Source organism: Falco punctatus (genome assembly GCF_963210335.1).
Source record: "Falco punctatus genome assembly, chromosome: 2".
In the NCBI taxonomy this organism is placed as follows: Eukaryota; Metazoa; Chordata; class Aves; order Falconiformes; family Falconidae; genus Falco; species Falco punctatus.
This window is the reverse complement of record NC_137581.1, coordinates 112,524,153-112,537,356: the sequence shown is the minus strand read 5'-3', so window position 1 is coordinate 112,537,356 and position 13,204 is coordinate 112,524,153. Positions and strand designations below refer to the sequence as shown.

At 38.0% G+C, this 13,204-nt stretch overlaps 1 protein-coding gene across 3 annotated transcripts in view; it reads right to left on the bottom strand.

The window, feature by feature from the left end:
- CADM2 (cell adhesion molecule 2) overlaps positions 1 to 13,204 on the bottom strand; it is a 689,497-nt gene that overhangs the window by 48,689 nt on the left and 627,604 nt on the right. For 2 of the 3 annotated variants that reach the window (XM_080376574.1, XM_080376573.1), the window contains one exon: positions 5,662 to 5,781. The exons of the other annotated variant lie outside the window; for it this stretch is intronic. In XM_080376574.1, the coding sequence (XP_080232700.1) occupies positions 5,662 to 5,781 (120 nt within the window). The remainder of the gene's footprint in view (positions 1 to 5,661; positions 5,782 to 13,204) is intronic. 3 annotated transcript variants of the gene reach the window in all.

Genomic DNA, 13,204 nt, shown 5'->3' with positions numbered 1-13,204 from the left:
GCAGAGTTGAATGCAAGTAAGCATACGCAACTATATTTAAAACACGTCTACCCTCATCTTCCTTGTCCCCCACATATTCTGCACCTTTTCCTTGCTTTATTGATTCTTTCTCTGTCAATATCTCAAAGTTCCAAGTTATATCAATCAGATTATGTGTAAGAAAAATGAAATAACAAGAACTGGTAATGCTTAACAATTTTTTTATATGAAAAAACCTGAGGACTACAAGTACTATCCAAGTTGTTTCTGCATTTAAACTGCCTATAATGAAACAGGTACTCTATTTTTTTCTCCACACACCCCCCTGATCAAGATAAAAATGGGAGAAAAAGAAAGTAACATAGTATTTTAGCTAAGATGGTTGAAATTTATGCTATTAAATAGAAATGCACTTAAATTGCATTGGCAATAGTTGTCAAAATAATCAGATCCTCAAACCCTTCCTTAATCCATTGTAAACTGTTCTTCTAAATTTAGCTTCACAGATCTCCTTTAAGAAACCTTTCTTTTATACCAGAGCCAAAAACAATAAAAGAAAACTAGATTATAATAAAGCAGGGATTTCATTCATTCATATATAAATGTGTACATTGGCTTTTTGGTCACCGTGACTATTAAATAAACTCTTGAACTTCAAAGTGCAGCTGCCTGGGAGCAGCATCATGTCTCTGCTATATGCAATGACTTTTGGAGATGTTTTTAGGCGTTGCTATATAAAGCTTTGAATATTCTGGCACAGACATTAGACAAGTGAGTCAGCTGAGACTGAATCAACCTGATAGGTGCAATCAAATGGAATGGATCTATCCTTTGAGTTTGGGATGTTCTTGCAATGTTATTTTTTTACCTATCTGGGTAATGGTTGTGAGATTTCAATCTTCGATAGTAAGTCAAAGTTTCCGAGTTTTATAACCTCTTTGACTTTTTGTCATGACAAGAAAAGGATTTAAATTTAAAAAAATCACAGTGTGCGTGTGTGTTTAATTAACATAATGCCAGCCTGTGGGAGGGTTTTATGTATATTTGTGTGCTCAAGCCTTTCTCCTCTGTGAATCCAGGAACACAGAGCTGTTCTCACTCGAGGTGGATTCTCCTAGACTGTTAATCACACTCCCTTTCCACCTACACAACTATGAAGGATTGGCACAGAACCATCTAAATTAATTTCATGCTAACAAAAATTTTCTCCAAGGGAGGCATCCCTTGTTTCACTACTGGGGGCAAATCGACAATCCTCTTGTGCCTCTTCCCAGTCACAAAAGGGAACACGAGCATGGATCCATGCATAGCTTTCACAAATAACATCACATAAACCTGATAGAAAGGAAACTACTCATACAGAGAATAACTATCCTTTCTGTAGTCCTCTAGAATTGTTTCTTCTCATACATTTTATTCTCATTTTTTTGTACATTACTCATCATGCTTATTAAGCTTTAAGATACCCTTGACAAACATATAATGGGCAATACTCTTCACTGGCATCAAATTGTGTTTAGAATTTTTGAGTTAGTAGGTAATGTACCAGTAAAAGAATAATTAATTCCTAAAGGACTGAGCACAAAAGCAAGCATACATTTGAGAAAGTGAAAAGTTTGACTAAACAATATGTTTATGAATTATCACGCTGTCATCCAACTGGATCAGTATCTTTTTTTCATGTTGTTTACTAAATGCCATGCAAATTAAGATAGAGATGGGTCCCAGTTCCAGAATTAACTGATGATGGTTTGGAGATATTTTTTTTCCTATTAATTCAGGCTTTTGGTATGGTAATGATGAGGTACGATGATCATAGTGTAAAATGCCTTAGATTTACAGACTGTCTGGGCTCTCTATATCTTGTGTCACATTCCTGTAAATACATCTCCTGTGACTGGATGTGGAGTAACATATCCTCAAGGTGGACTACATAAAAGTCACGGAGAATAGAGGAATGTCTTAAAATGTACCTGAGGTGATTCATAAATATCAAGTAATAATTTTAGAATAGAATTAGTGAAATACATCCAGCAAGACTATTATATCAGGTATTTGAAATCTAGTTAAAAAATATTATTAATTAGTATGGACCTCCTGATGATCTGGGATGAACTTCTGTTTATTTAAGGCATGATCAAACAAGATCTGATAAAGAACGAAAGAGAGAAATGTTGCTTTCAATTAAAAAAAAAATGTTTTGAAGGTTGAAAATACATGAATAGCTTCTCAACTTTATGTTCTTATATACTCCTTCATGTCAAAAATCTTGTCAGTATAAGAAGCCAAAGTGTCAAAGGAAGATATGTTTATATGGTACTTTTTGCTCAGCCAGAAACAGATACTACTGAAAATCTGATCCTCTCCAAAATGGTTGTTATACCGTTTGTATCTCTGGTGTGTGGGTGCTCTGACAGTCTAGAGAAGGTTCAGTCTAGCATTTCAGGATGGCAGAAATCTGCCTTCACAGCATTCACTGTAAGTTTGTGAACATTATTTGTTTATGGATCCAAGAAACATAGAGGAGGAAGCGACCTAAGGAGAGCATATTGTCCATTTCCCTCTGCCCCGGCAATCAAGCATTCTTAAAGAAATTAAGGCTGAAGAAAGTTGTAGAACTTCAATAGCTACATTGTGTCACTGTCTCCCGTACACTTAGAAAGTTTCCCCACTAAATGCCTTTGCTACTAATTTCCCATTGAACTTGGAAAATAACTCTTCATCAGTCATACTGATTTTTCTTTTTTGTGAAAGCAAAAGCAAACAAACTGGTGCGTTCAGCTTCCACGTAGTGCATGTATTTAGACTGTCTTTGTTCTTTGATCTATCTCTGTGGTCATCTTTCAGGGTGACATCCCTATTAGAAACAGCACTCCAGTTGTCATACATTGCAAGATAAAACACCAATTACTTCAGCCTTGTCTTAATCATTCATGAATAGGATCACTACATTTCTTTATTTCTGTATTTCACCTGATGGATTTCTAAACCATTTTGTTTTGATGAGTTTCTCACACCTTGCTAGTTACAGTTACTTTTGCATCTGGTTGTTTCTGATTTTATGCCTGGTTTCCTGTTCTTCAGCATTGGTATACTCTATGACCTATGCCTACAGTAATCTCGTTTTCACATTTTTGTGATTTTTGATTTCTTAAATTGTTAGACAGACACTTCCATTAGTCTATTGCAAGTGTCCTATTTTCCCTCTTCATGGGATAGACCACCACTTTCCTTCAAATACCACCTTTTCAAGAAATAGTCTTTCTACACTCCTTTGTCTCTTAGATTTTCTGCCCGAGACCATATCTACCAGTTCCTCAAGGTTGAAGTAGTCTTATCTTCTCATCCATTTTGCTGCATTCAGTTATTTTTCTGGGAAAAGCAAGTGCTTGTATTTTAGTGATTGTCCTGTTTTCAGCTGTGATAGAGTTAACTTTCTTCTTAGTAGTTAGTACAGTGCTGTGTTTTGTCTCTTATGTAAGAACAATGTTGACTGGACACCGATGTTTTTAGTTGTCGCTGGGTGATGTTTATACTAAACCAAGGACTTTTTGGTTTCTTGGGACCTGCCAGAGAGAGGGCTGGGGGGGGCACGGGGAATTAGGAGGGGACACAGCCAGGACAGGTGACCCGAACTGGCCAAAGGGATATTCCATACCATATGATGTCATGCTGAGTATATAAGCTGGGAGAAGAAGAAAGTGGGGGGGACATCTGACATGGTGTTTGTCTTCCCAAGTAACTGTTAGGCATGCTAGCACCCTGCTCTCCTGGGCATGGCTGGACACCTGCCTGCCCATGGGAAGTGGGGAATGAATCCCTTGTTTTGCTTTGCTTGCATTCGCAGCTTTTGCTTTACCTATTAAATTGTTCTTATCTCAACCCTTGAGTTTTACATTCCTTTCCAATTTTCCTCCCCATCTCTCTGGGTGAGGGGAAGTGAGCAAGCGGCTGTGTGGTGGTGCCGGCCGAAGTTAAACCACGACAGTGATTGATCACCTTCACCCAGATTTCCTTCTTTTGCTTTCTCTTAAAGCAGTCTCTATTACTGTAGCATGAAATTACGTGCATTCTCATGCATATTAGAGCTGAAGCTTAGAAGAGGGTTCTCCTTCTCCAGATCTTTCTCTTGATGCCAGGCACACAAACAGTGAAAACAAACACTTCAGAGTAAAGGAAAATGAGGTCCTAAACCACACTTAAAGAGTTAACACAATGCCTTAATAACATTGGTACACTAAATGTACAATCACAACAGTGACATACTTTAGTCATGACCACACAACAAGAAGAAAAGAATTCATTCAGGAGAGCAAACACCAACATGGCACACCAAGCACTTTTTCCTTTCAGGATCTGATCCGTCAGAAAGCTGGGAAGCTTCTGCTGCTTGACCCCCAAAAGATTCTTTTATAAATACATGTTCATTCCTGTCATTCTGTTCCTTTTCAGGAAATTCCTCTTGCAAATACTCAGACCTGTGAGCACTGTTTTCATGGTCTATCCTTTTTTTCAGGATGGAAAGGACTACTATAACACTCTTTCCCTTTTTCACTAGAACAACAATATTTTTCTCACACTATAAGTAATATTAAAGCTTAAAAATGTAATCTCAGATGTGATGACAGCTTATTACACAAAGGCCACAATATTAAAATACCAGTGCCCTATGGCAGAAGTCGGGTGATCTGATACTATCACAATCTTTATACAATGGACTTGCTTTTAGGTCAGCTTATTCATGCAAGTTAGGCAGGTTACTACAACTGACTCATTCATAACAATGCTTCCAGGAAGAGAAGACTTCATAACTCTGTCTTAACTTTCATGGAATAATTTTATCTCATCATGTGAATACCTGCAGTGTGGTAAGTGAATATTATTTCCCATCTCCTTGCACAATGAAAGCCTTCAACAACCACATAGGAACCTTCTGCTATTTCACTCACTATGAGAGATTACTAACTACTCAGAAGATGATAATCTGCAAAACTTTACACACACATCTTTGCTATTGAACAGTTATCTGATCAGTCACTGAATACAACAGTAAAATTAAGCCTTATATTTTGCCCATAACAAAGCAAAGGATTACGAGAAACATTTCAAAAGCTGTAAACAGACAAAAACCCAACAGGATGAGGGGCGGGGAGGGGAGAGAGAAAACTCAGCTCATTTACTCTAGTCCTGGTAAGATAAAGACACCCCTAAGACAGGAATACCTTAAAATATAAAAGACTAACAAGGTGATGTAATGCAGTGCCTCTGTTACCAAGCAAGGTTGCATCAACAGTAATTCCAATGCTGAGACGCCTATCTTGTTTTAAACATTAGCACCCAAAATAACCAGTTTTAAAAGGTCATGTTTATTTAAAAATAGCGTGCTTGCATTTTACATTAAAGTTAATTTACTAACCTTAAAAAAAATCAATGCAAATGTATACAAATAATTTAAGCAACCTGTCAAAGTTCACATAACACTGCTGGAGCAATGAAAATATCCAAGGTCATACGAAATCTTTCTTAACGTGTACCATCCTGTGGTTTGTTCTATTAAAAATATATATTGAACTGAAGTGTTTGAACCCTTGCTTTAGCAATTTCTATCCTTCTTAAAAATCAAACCTGTCATTTCCTATTTAGAATGTGTTTTCCAGGCCATAACAAAGAAGCATACTGTACCTCTGGTGCTGATGGCTGTTGCCGATGTGGTTGTGCTGGTTGTTAAGGCTACAGTGGTTGTGACTGTTGCAGTGGTAAGGGAGGGGATGACAGTAGTGGGAAGCAAAGTGTTGAAAACATCTGGTGAGTGGAAAAAAAAATATAAAATAAAATCATATCATGCAAACAAAGGAGAATCATAATAGTGGTTTAATTTGTAAAAACAAGTATGTAAAAAATGACTAAATTAAAACATGATTAACATAAATTATTACCGGTACAACAGAGTACCTTTAAATTCTTGACATTATATCACTCTCAATTTTTATAGTCAATCTTCAAGCATACAGAATTTAAAACACAGTTAAAATGACCAAGTTTCCACAGATCTGGAGAGTGACTGTTTAAGTGACAAGAATCTATTTCTTCACTGAGCCATTTTAAATGTCTCATATACTAGAAACCATATACGGATGAAACATGCTGTGTCAGAGTGGGAGATGAAAAAACAACACCATCATGCTAAAATAAACACACACATGTTAACGAGAAATGGCTGTATGTTAAAACACCCACTTTCAGACAGACTCAATGGAAGGAGAAAGGGGAGAAAATGCTACTAACTATAAGAGCTGCTTTTTCCGGATTGCTTTTCTTCTTCCCACACATTTGTTTAAGACACAGTTGTCTGCTAAGATCCAGAGCAGAATATATTTCAAAATCTTTACCCTAATTAGCAGGCACAGTCATCTTTCAACCTTACCACTTAAAATGTATTATTAATACATATATCAGTATTTATCTAAAACAGCTTAGAACTAAAAATCAGAATTGTTAATAATATTATGACCTGTGTCACAATGATAATATATATTATTGTATACTAATGTTTACTAGTCAGAAAAAATGCATAGCCCTGATGACAGCATCCTACAAAACCCTTCAGCTTTTGATCAAGTGCAGGTATGTCAGGCTTAGGTGTGCCACTGCTTCGTTGCAGAGGAACCAACAATGCCTGCTGCAAAATGCTCCAGCACAGAGTAGAACATAACCAGATGCACAGATAGAAAATACTTTGATTATACTGCCAAAACCAATAAAGACCAGTATCACTTTGCTTATAAGGTGAATGCAGGTTTTAAAGAGCTAAGAAAAAAAAGCCCTCAAGAGAACTAGAGAAAAGCATTTCCGCAAGGACATAAAAAGCATCTGACATTTTTTCAGATTATTTATACTGCAGGTTTGCAAGGAAAGGACTAGTTGCTCAGCAGTTGATGGTGAGTAACCCATTCCATACTGATTTCAGTGAAAATATTTCTGAAGGGTGCTATTCAATGCAATAAAAGACTAAAAATCTGACCCACAATCTGTCTTCCCTTTGCTGTGGAAAGAAATGCAATTGGTCTCAGTACCATCAATTCTGACTGAAATCAATGGAAGCTGAAGTAGCTCACAGTTTTACAGTACTGGGCCCTACAGAACACATTTCAGACAAAGGGTCCTCGAGTTCAGCATTGCATAATTGCTCTCTTAAGACTTCAAATTAGCATGCTTACCTTATTTTCATACTAGATGACAGATTATTTTGTCACTTTAAAGGTCTCCTTGTCAGTTGACATCTATGAGTCACCTACAATTTTCTGTATTCCTCTGGTTTTGATAAACATCATCACTACTCTCCTGGAATCTACACCTGTGGGATTTTCCACTTTTGAAGCCCTCAGAAAATGGCGTGAGTTCCCTCTTTCATCTGTTGCACACTGATATTAAACACATTTCTCAGTAAAAATATTCCCAAACCAGAAAAATTATAACAGGCTTTTAAAAAAACCCTACAGTGTAGCCACTCTAATCACCAGGAAAAATGGTAACAACCTGGAGTGTGAGTACAACAATAATTAAACAGAACTGAGTATAACAAGCATTAGAAATAAATTAACATGTTAAAAAGATACATGTCACATGTACTGATCTATGGAATTGCTTCCCAAAAAGGGAAACTCCTTCCCTGATAAGTATCTGCTAAAAATGAAATCAAACAGAAAAACCCCACCTGCTTCATAAGGAGAGCAAAGCCTTGTTTATTAGAAAAGCTTTACAAATCGGTCTTGTAGGTAAAACCCAATTAGTGTGATTTATGGTTCCATTAATTATCTTTCTTAAATATACCATTTACTTAAGACCATGCAATAGCAAGTTAACTGCAACTGGCAAATACAGTAATAGTTTTATGACAGTGCTTTCTATTCTGCTAACAAACTGCCTGCCTATTTTACCACTTAACAGCTTAAATGAGTCACCGTCGAATTTAGAAGTTCATTGCTTTCTGGTTTCTCTTCATGGAAGTATTTCCAACATGATTTCCTATTTTAAAAGAAAAGCTACCTAGGAAACAGACTAATTAACAGAAACTAGGATATGTCAGTGGTTTAATACAGATGTGATAGATTCATCTTTTCTGATTAGATCAAGAATAATGAAAACTTGTGCAGAAATTAGTTTCCTGATCAAAGTCACAAACTCTGATGCCAAACATCAAAGTGGCAGCTTGTCAAAAGCCTCAAAGGAAAACATATGTTCTCAAAATAAACGTAAATACAAGCAATAACATTGTCTTTGTTTCTTTCTTAGCAGAGTAAGGTGAAATTCACCATGCAAATGACTGCAGTTGGTCTGCTTTGCTCACCGCATTACAATCACTTGCTCTCAAAGACTACAGTGCAAGTAGGCAAGCAGGAATCAGCAGCCTGAAGAACCCTGCACTGCCCAAGCATGAAATCTAAGTCTGTTCAGGGCTATAGAAATGCCTGGTTCATACCTGCTCAGGTTCAAGACTCTGCCCAGCAGAATCACGTCTTCAACGACATCAGGGTGCAACAGGAATGTACGTGTAAAGTAACGGCATAGCTCCCACCTCTCCAGACAACACATTTTGGGGCTCTTGGACCATATCCCATCCTTAACCCCTATTTTGGACAGCCCAAATCCAGGCATAGATTAGCATTCTGAAAAACACCCAAACCCTGCATTTGAAACTTTTAGATGTACGGGACCCCCCAGTCCTACTGAGCCTGATAGAAAGGCTCCTTACCAGTTCTTCCAAGAAGATTTATAGATGCTCGCAAAAACTTTACTTGTCTTTGCCTTGAAAATGTTTTTGTGTAAGAAAATGCAAAATATGCACTTCAGAAAAAAAGAGAAGTACTGTTCAGTGCCCCTCATTATCCCATCAAGCATTGTGGGCGTAGGAGGTAAGCAGGTTTGGTAGTTTCCAAAATCAGACAGACTACAGGTACAAACTGATACTCAGCAGCACAAGCGTCTGTTCAAGGCATATGAATCACTGTGCTTTAAAGAGGGTGTGCTTTTTCATTTGCATGCATGACAGAAAATGGAATTACAATTCGACCTGTTTCTAGTCCTGTAGGTTTTTTTGGTCATCGTTTTTACCGCAGAGCGCAGCTATCTCGAGGCACACTTGATGTTACCCACAGCCCCCTCTTGGCTGCTGCTCAGAAACACACTATCAAAGGGACCATGTAGATTTGTCCTTCTGAGCTCTCTGTCATGAAGGATCTTAACTGAACAGATCTGCAGACTTCTACCCCAAAAACCTGTGTCGGAGTGAAATTTAATTCCATTTTCTGGCCTTGCAATTTCTGGAGATACTTATACTGAACATCCAACTGAAAAAGAAGTTTTGAATATGGCTCTCATGCCACTAAATACCGAGGATCATTATGACCGAGAGACCTTGTAAAGTGGAACTTTTTAATTCGAGTAACCATACCCAAATCAATGCACCAGATCACTATTTCAATAATACTAAGGTATTAATCCTTAGCCTCCTGTGAAGCAGAAAATAGCTATATTTTGCAGATGGGGAACCAAAGAAATAGAAAAGCCATGCTCAGAGATCTAGAAGTCAAGCAATTGTCACCACTAATTTTGAGACCTCACTCAAAATCATCAAAAATGGATGTCTGCTGACAGACAGATATGCAGTCAAAAATTCAATACTGTATTTAAGTTGGCATTCATTTCATCACCTTGCTACCTCTGAAATACAAACAATTCACAGAGAATTAATTGTTTCCATGAAAGTTGCTGGAAATGGAAAAGGGGTTAGACTTCATGCTAAGAGGAGTTACTGACTCCAGTTCCAACTCTTTTTCACGTATGTTCCCACAGGTTATACATGTAAGACCTGAATTGGATTTTCAATGAAAGAGATGGGTTCCTAAGCCCTCCCTAGTGGCACAGCAGGGGGTTGGGCTGAGCCACAAATGTTCAGCCAAGAACTTTCAGTGAGGACCAGAGGTAATGTCAGAGCTCAGTGGATGCAAAGAAAACTACGGGGAAGGTTCTAGAAAGGTGTTCTTGATGGCCACTACTGTCTGTTAGCAAGCCATTAAGCTACATGAGCACCGTCAAGATGAAGGTAGACAGAAGGTAATTTGATGGCTAATTGCGAGCGGACAGTGGAAAAAGGAGGAGCATGTAATGCTTGGCTTGGTCTGGAGGCTGGAGCTGAGGCACAGATGTGGTCTGTTTACGAGTGGCAGAAGAGTGTTGTACAAGATCATCTCAGAACACTGTCAGGCCTTGCCTGATCAAAATTTCCTGTTCACCTCTCCTTCTTTCTTGAATTGATGCCACATTCTTCTACTAAGGCAGAAGACATTCATCCATTTAAGTGCAGGGAGCTTGGACAATTTACTCTCACTGTCGATTTGGCCCTAAGCATTTTTATTTTCCATTTCCAAAGAAATGAGAAATGGTTCTGTTTGGTTTAGCGGGCTTATATGAAAGATAGACCTGACCTATTGAAAATATTTGACTTGTTTGGTAAAAACACGACGATATTCTGAAATGACTGAGCACAACTCAGACAACAATAGCTGCAGTTGATAAAAATGTAAAGGCTTTTGTTTCAAGCTTGACAAAGGCTGACAGAAAAATTAAAGGACAAAGTGATAATGATGGATGGCCCTTGCTGTATTTTGACTGAGAATGAAAGAAATTTTAAGTGGTAAACTGAACTGAGTGATGACCTACCTGGGAAACAATCTCACTACTCTGTGCAAAATTTAATCAGTCTGTGGTATGTAGTACTAAATAATTTAGCAAGGTTTTAAATTCAAAGGGAGCTGCATTTAGCCTTGCTCTGAGAAAACGTGATTGAACAAAAGGATCATTCAGCTTGAATATCATGTGCCAATAGCTCCTTAGCACTTAGACTGAATGATCACGAAGGCTCACGGACATGAGGTCAAGGGGTTCTTTTTACTAATTGATTCGGATTTATGAAACTCTGAAATGGCAATTATGTGCTTGACATTTTTGCTAGCAAATCAGATGTCATTGAAAAATATCCAAACCCTTTTAACAAAAGCTCCATGTAGATCTAGATCCCTAGTTAAAACCATTAAGAGACGTATGGTGGATGTGTTCATATTGCATGACATACAGCTAAAATGGCTAGGCAGCTTAGAAAAGCAATTCACATAGACCCATGATTCTAAGACATTTCATGGGCCTGTAGATGATATTAAATGCTGGAAGATGTGAGACTGCTTATTAAAGTTTGATTAAACATAGTTTGGTTGAACAGCCAGGACAGAGGGAAAAAAACCCCAAGTGTTAAGAGATGCTAGGATTTTGATCTCATTGCTCTTTTTTCCTAAGTTAGGAAATGGGAAGAACCTTCCTATAGAAGTTTTCATAGGTTGGTGGATTTCTGTGGGGTTTTTTTCCTATTTGAAAAGCAATAGGTTTCAGTAGCAAATGAAGGAGGACAAAGTATTACAAAAATACAGCAAAAAAGGCAATGTCTCCTGTTTTCAAAGAGCCAATCAAAAAATTGGTATCTACACATCACTGGTCCAAATTTTATCCTTAAAAAAGTTAAGACTATAACTTGAAAGGACAAAGGCCACTTCAGTATTAGTAGTTAGTAGTGGCAGCATGGGGTCACCCCAAATCCTTTAAAAGTATGAGGACCTGACAGCACACCACAGCACATTTTACAAGACATGCTCTTAACACAATTGTTTATGACAAAAGAATGTGATGAATACGAAAAAACAAGGTATAGTAACAAATTATTTCTGATTATGCCATCTCATTTGACATTGAAAATTGACAAAAAAAGTTAACTACCCTTAATTGTCCTGAAACAACTTCTCTATTGAATATCTTATTTATTTATTGAGAGCAACAGTAGGACTTACAAAGACTACGAGTGTGTGAAAGGCTGATTTTACACCAGTAAACCCAGGTCTCCACCAGGACAGGTATGCGAGCTGTTAGAAAACAAGGAGCTGTGGCTTTCAGGCAGGTGACAAGAAGCATCGGGAAGGCAGTGCTGTGGGGCCCTGAGGCAGGCGGCTGGGGAGGGGTATTTAGATAAACCCCACGTCTACCACCTTCCATGGGGACTCTTACGGGCAGAGCATGCTGAGTGGAGGAAGCTTCCACTCTTCCCTTTGAACCTCTCCCGTTGCACAGAACAGAATTTGGGAGTAGTAGGCACTGGGTCTATGTGCTTTATAATGCTCATGAGTACTTGCTAGAATTCAAAAAGTAGCAGGAAGCACACAAAAAAAGGCATTTTTCTTTTTTTTCTTTTTTTTTCTGGCTAGAAAAATATGACCTTTCTCCACAGCACAGATGTTGCCAGAAATATGGCTTTAACACCTGGAGACTAGAGTAGTCTGTTGCACACACATTTTGGTGGAGTTGCACACACAGGGACCACAGGAAACATGAATCAAGCATTTCACAGAAAAACATCTAACATGAGCATTTAAGTATTGCACTAGTGGCTGATAACATTCAAAATGTAGGGTTTGACCTTTGAAGCCCTCAGTGTGTATTTTAGGGATCACGCTGCTTCCCACCCCACCCTACTGAATTTGTGATAAGCAAAAGCACTCTCCAGCTGCAGCTCCCTCGAAACAGAAAGAGAAGTTTCATTGAAGGCCTTGAGATGCTGTGAGCACGCTCCCATTTCATTGTCCATCAGACTCATTATCTGTCACCAGTCTAGCCGTTTGAAAAGCTCACCATTCTTGCACTCAGTGAAGCAGGATAACAGGTAACATAATGTAGTATCTCACAATACATTTACCTATTGCTGTTCAGTTTGGGGGGGGGGGGGGGGGGTGTGTGTGCAGATTATATGAATTGCAAGATTTCTACAGCAGAAAACAAATAGGTTGTAATGCATTATTTCTTAAATTCTAACTGTGCTAAAACCAAGTGATAAACAGAGAACATAAAAGGATAAATTTGATAAGATAGTAGCTCGACCTGGTGATTAGATACTGAAGGTTATCTTAGTACAAGAAAAATCTAAATTTGCAAGTAGGCAAATTCTTTAATATTGTGGAATCTGTTTTAAAGTGCTCGAGGTTTTACTTTATTAATGGTTATTAGCAGATGTACTTTTAAGGACAAATCAAAACAAGTATTCAACAGAAAGATTAATCTTTCATGCTCTGGAGTTATATGAATACAATACATACTTCAGATCACTCCAGAAGTACTCTGTAAGACCCAT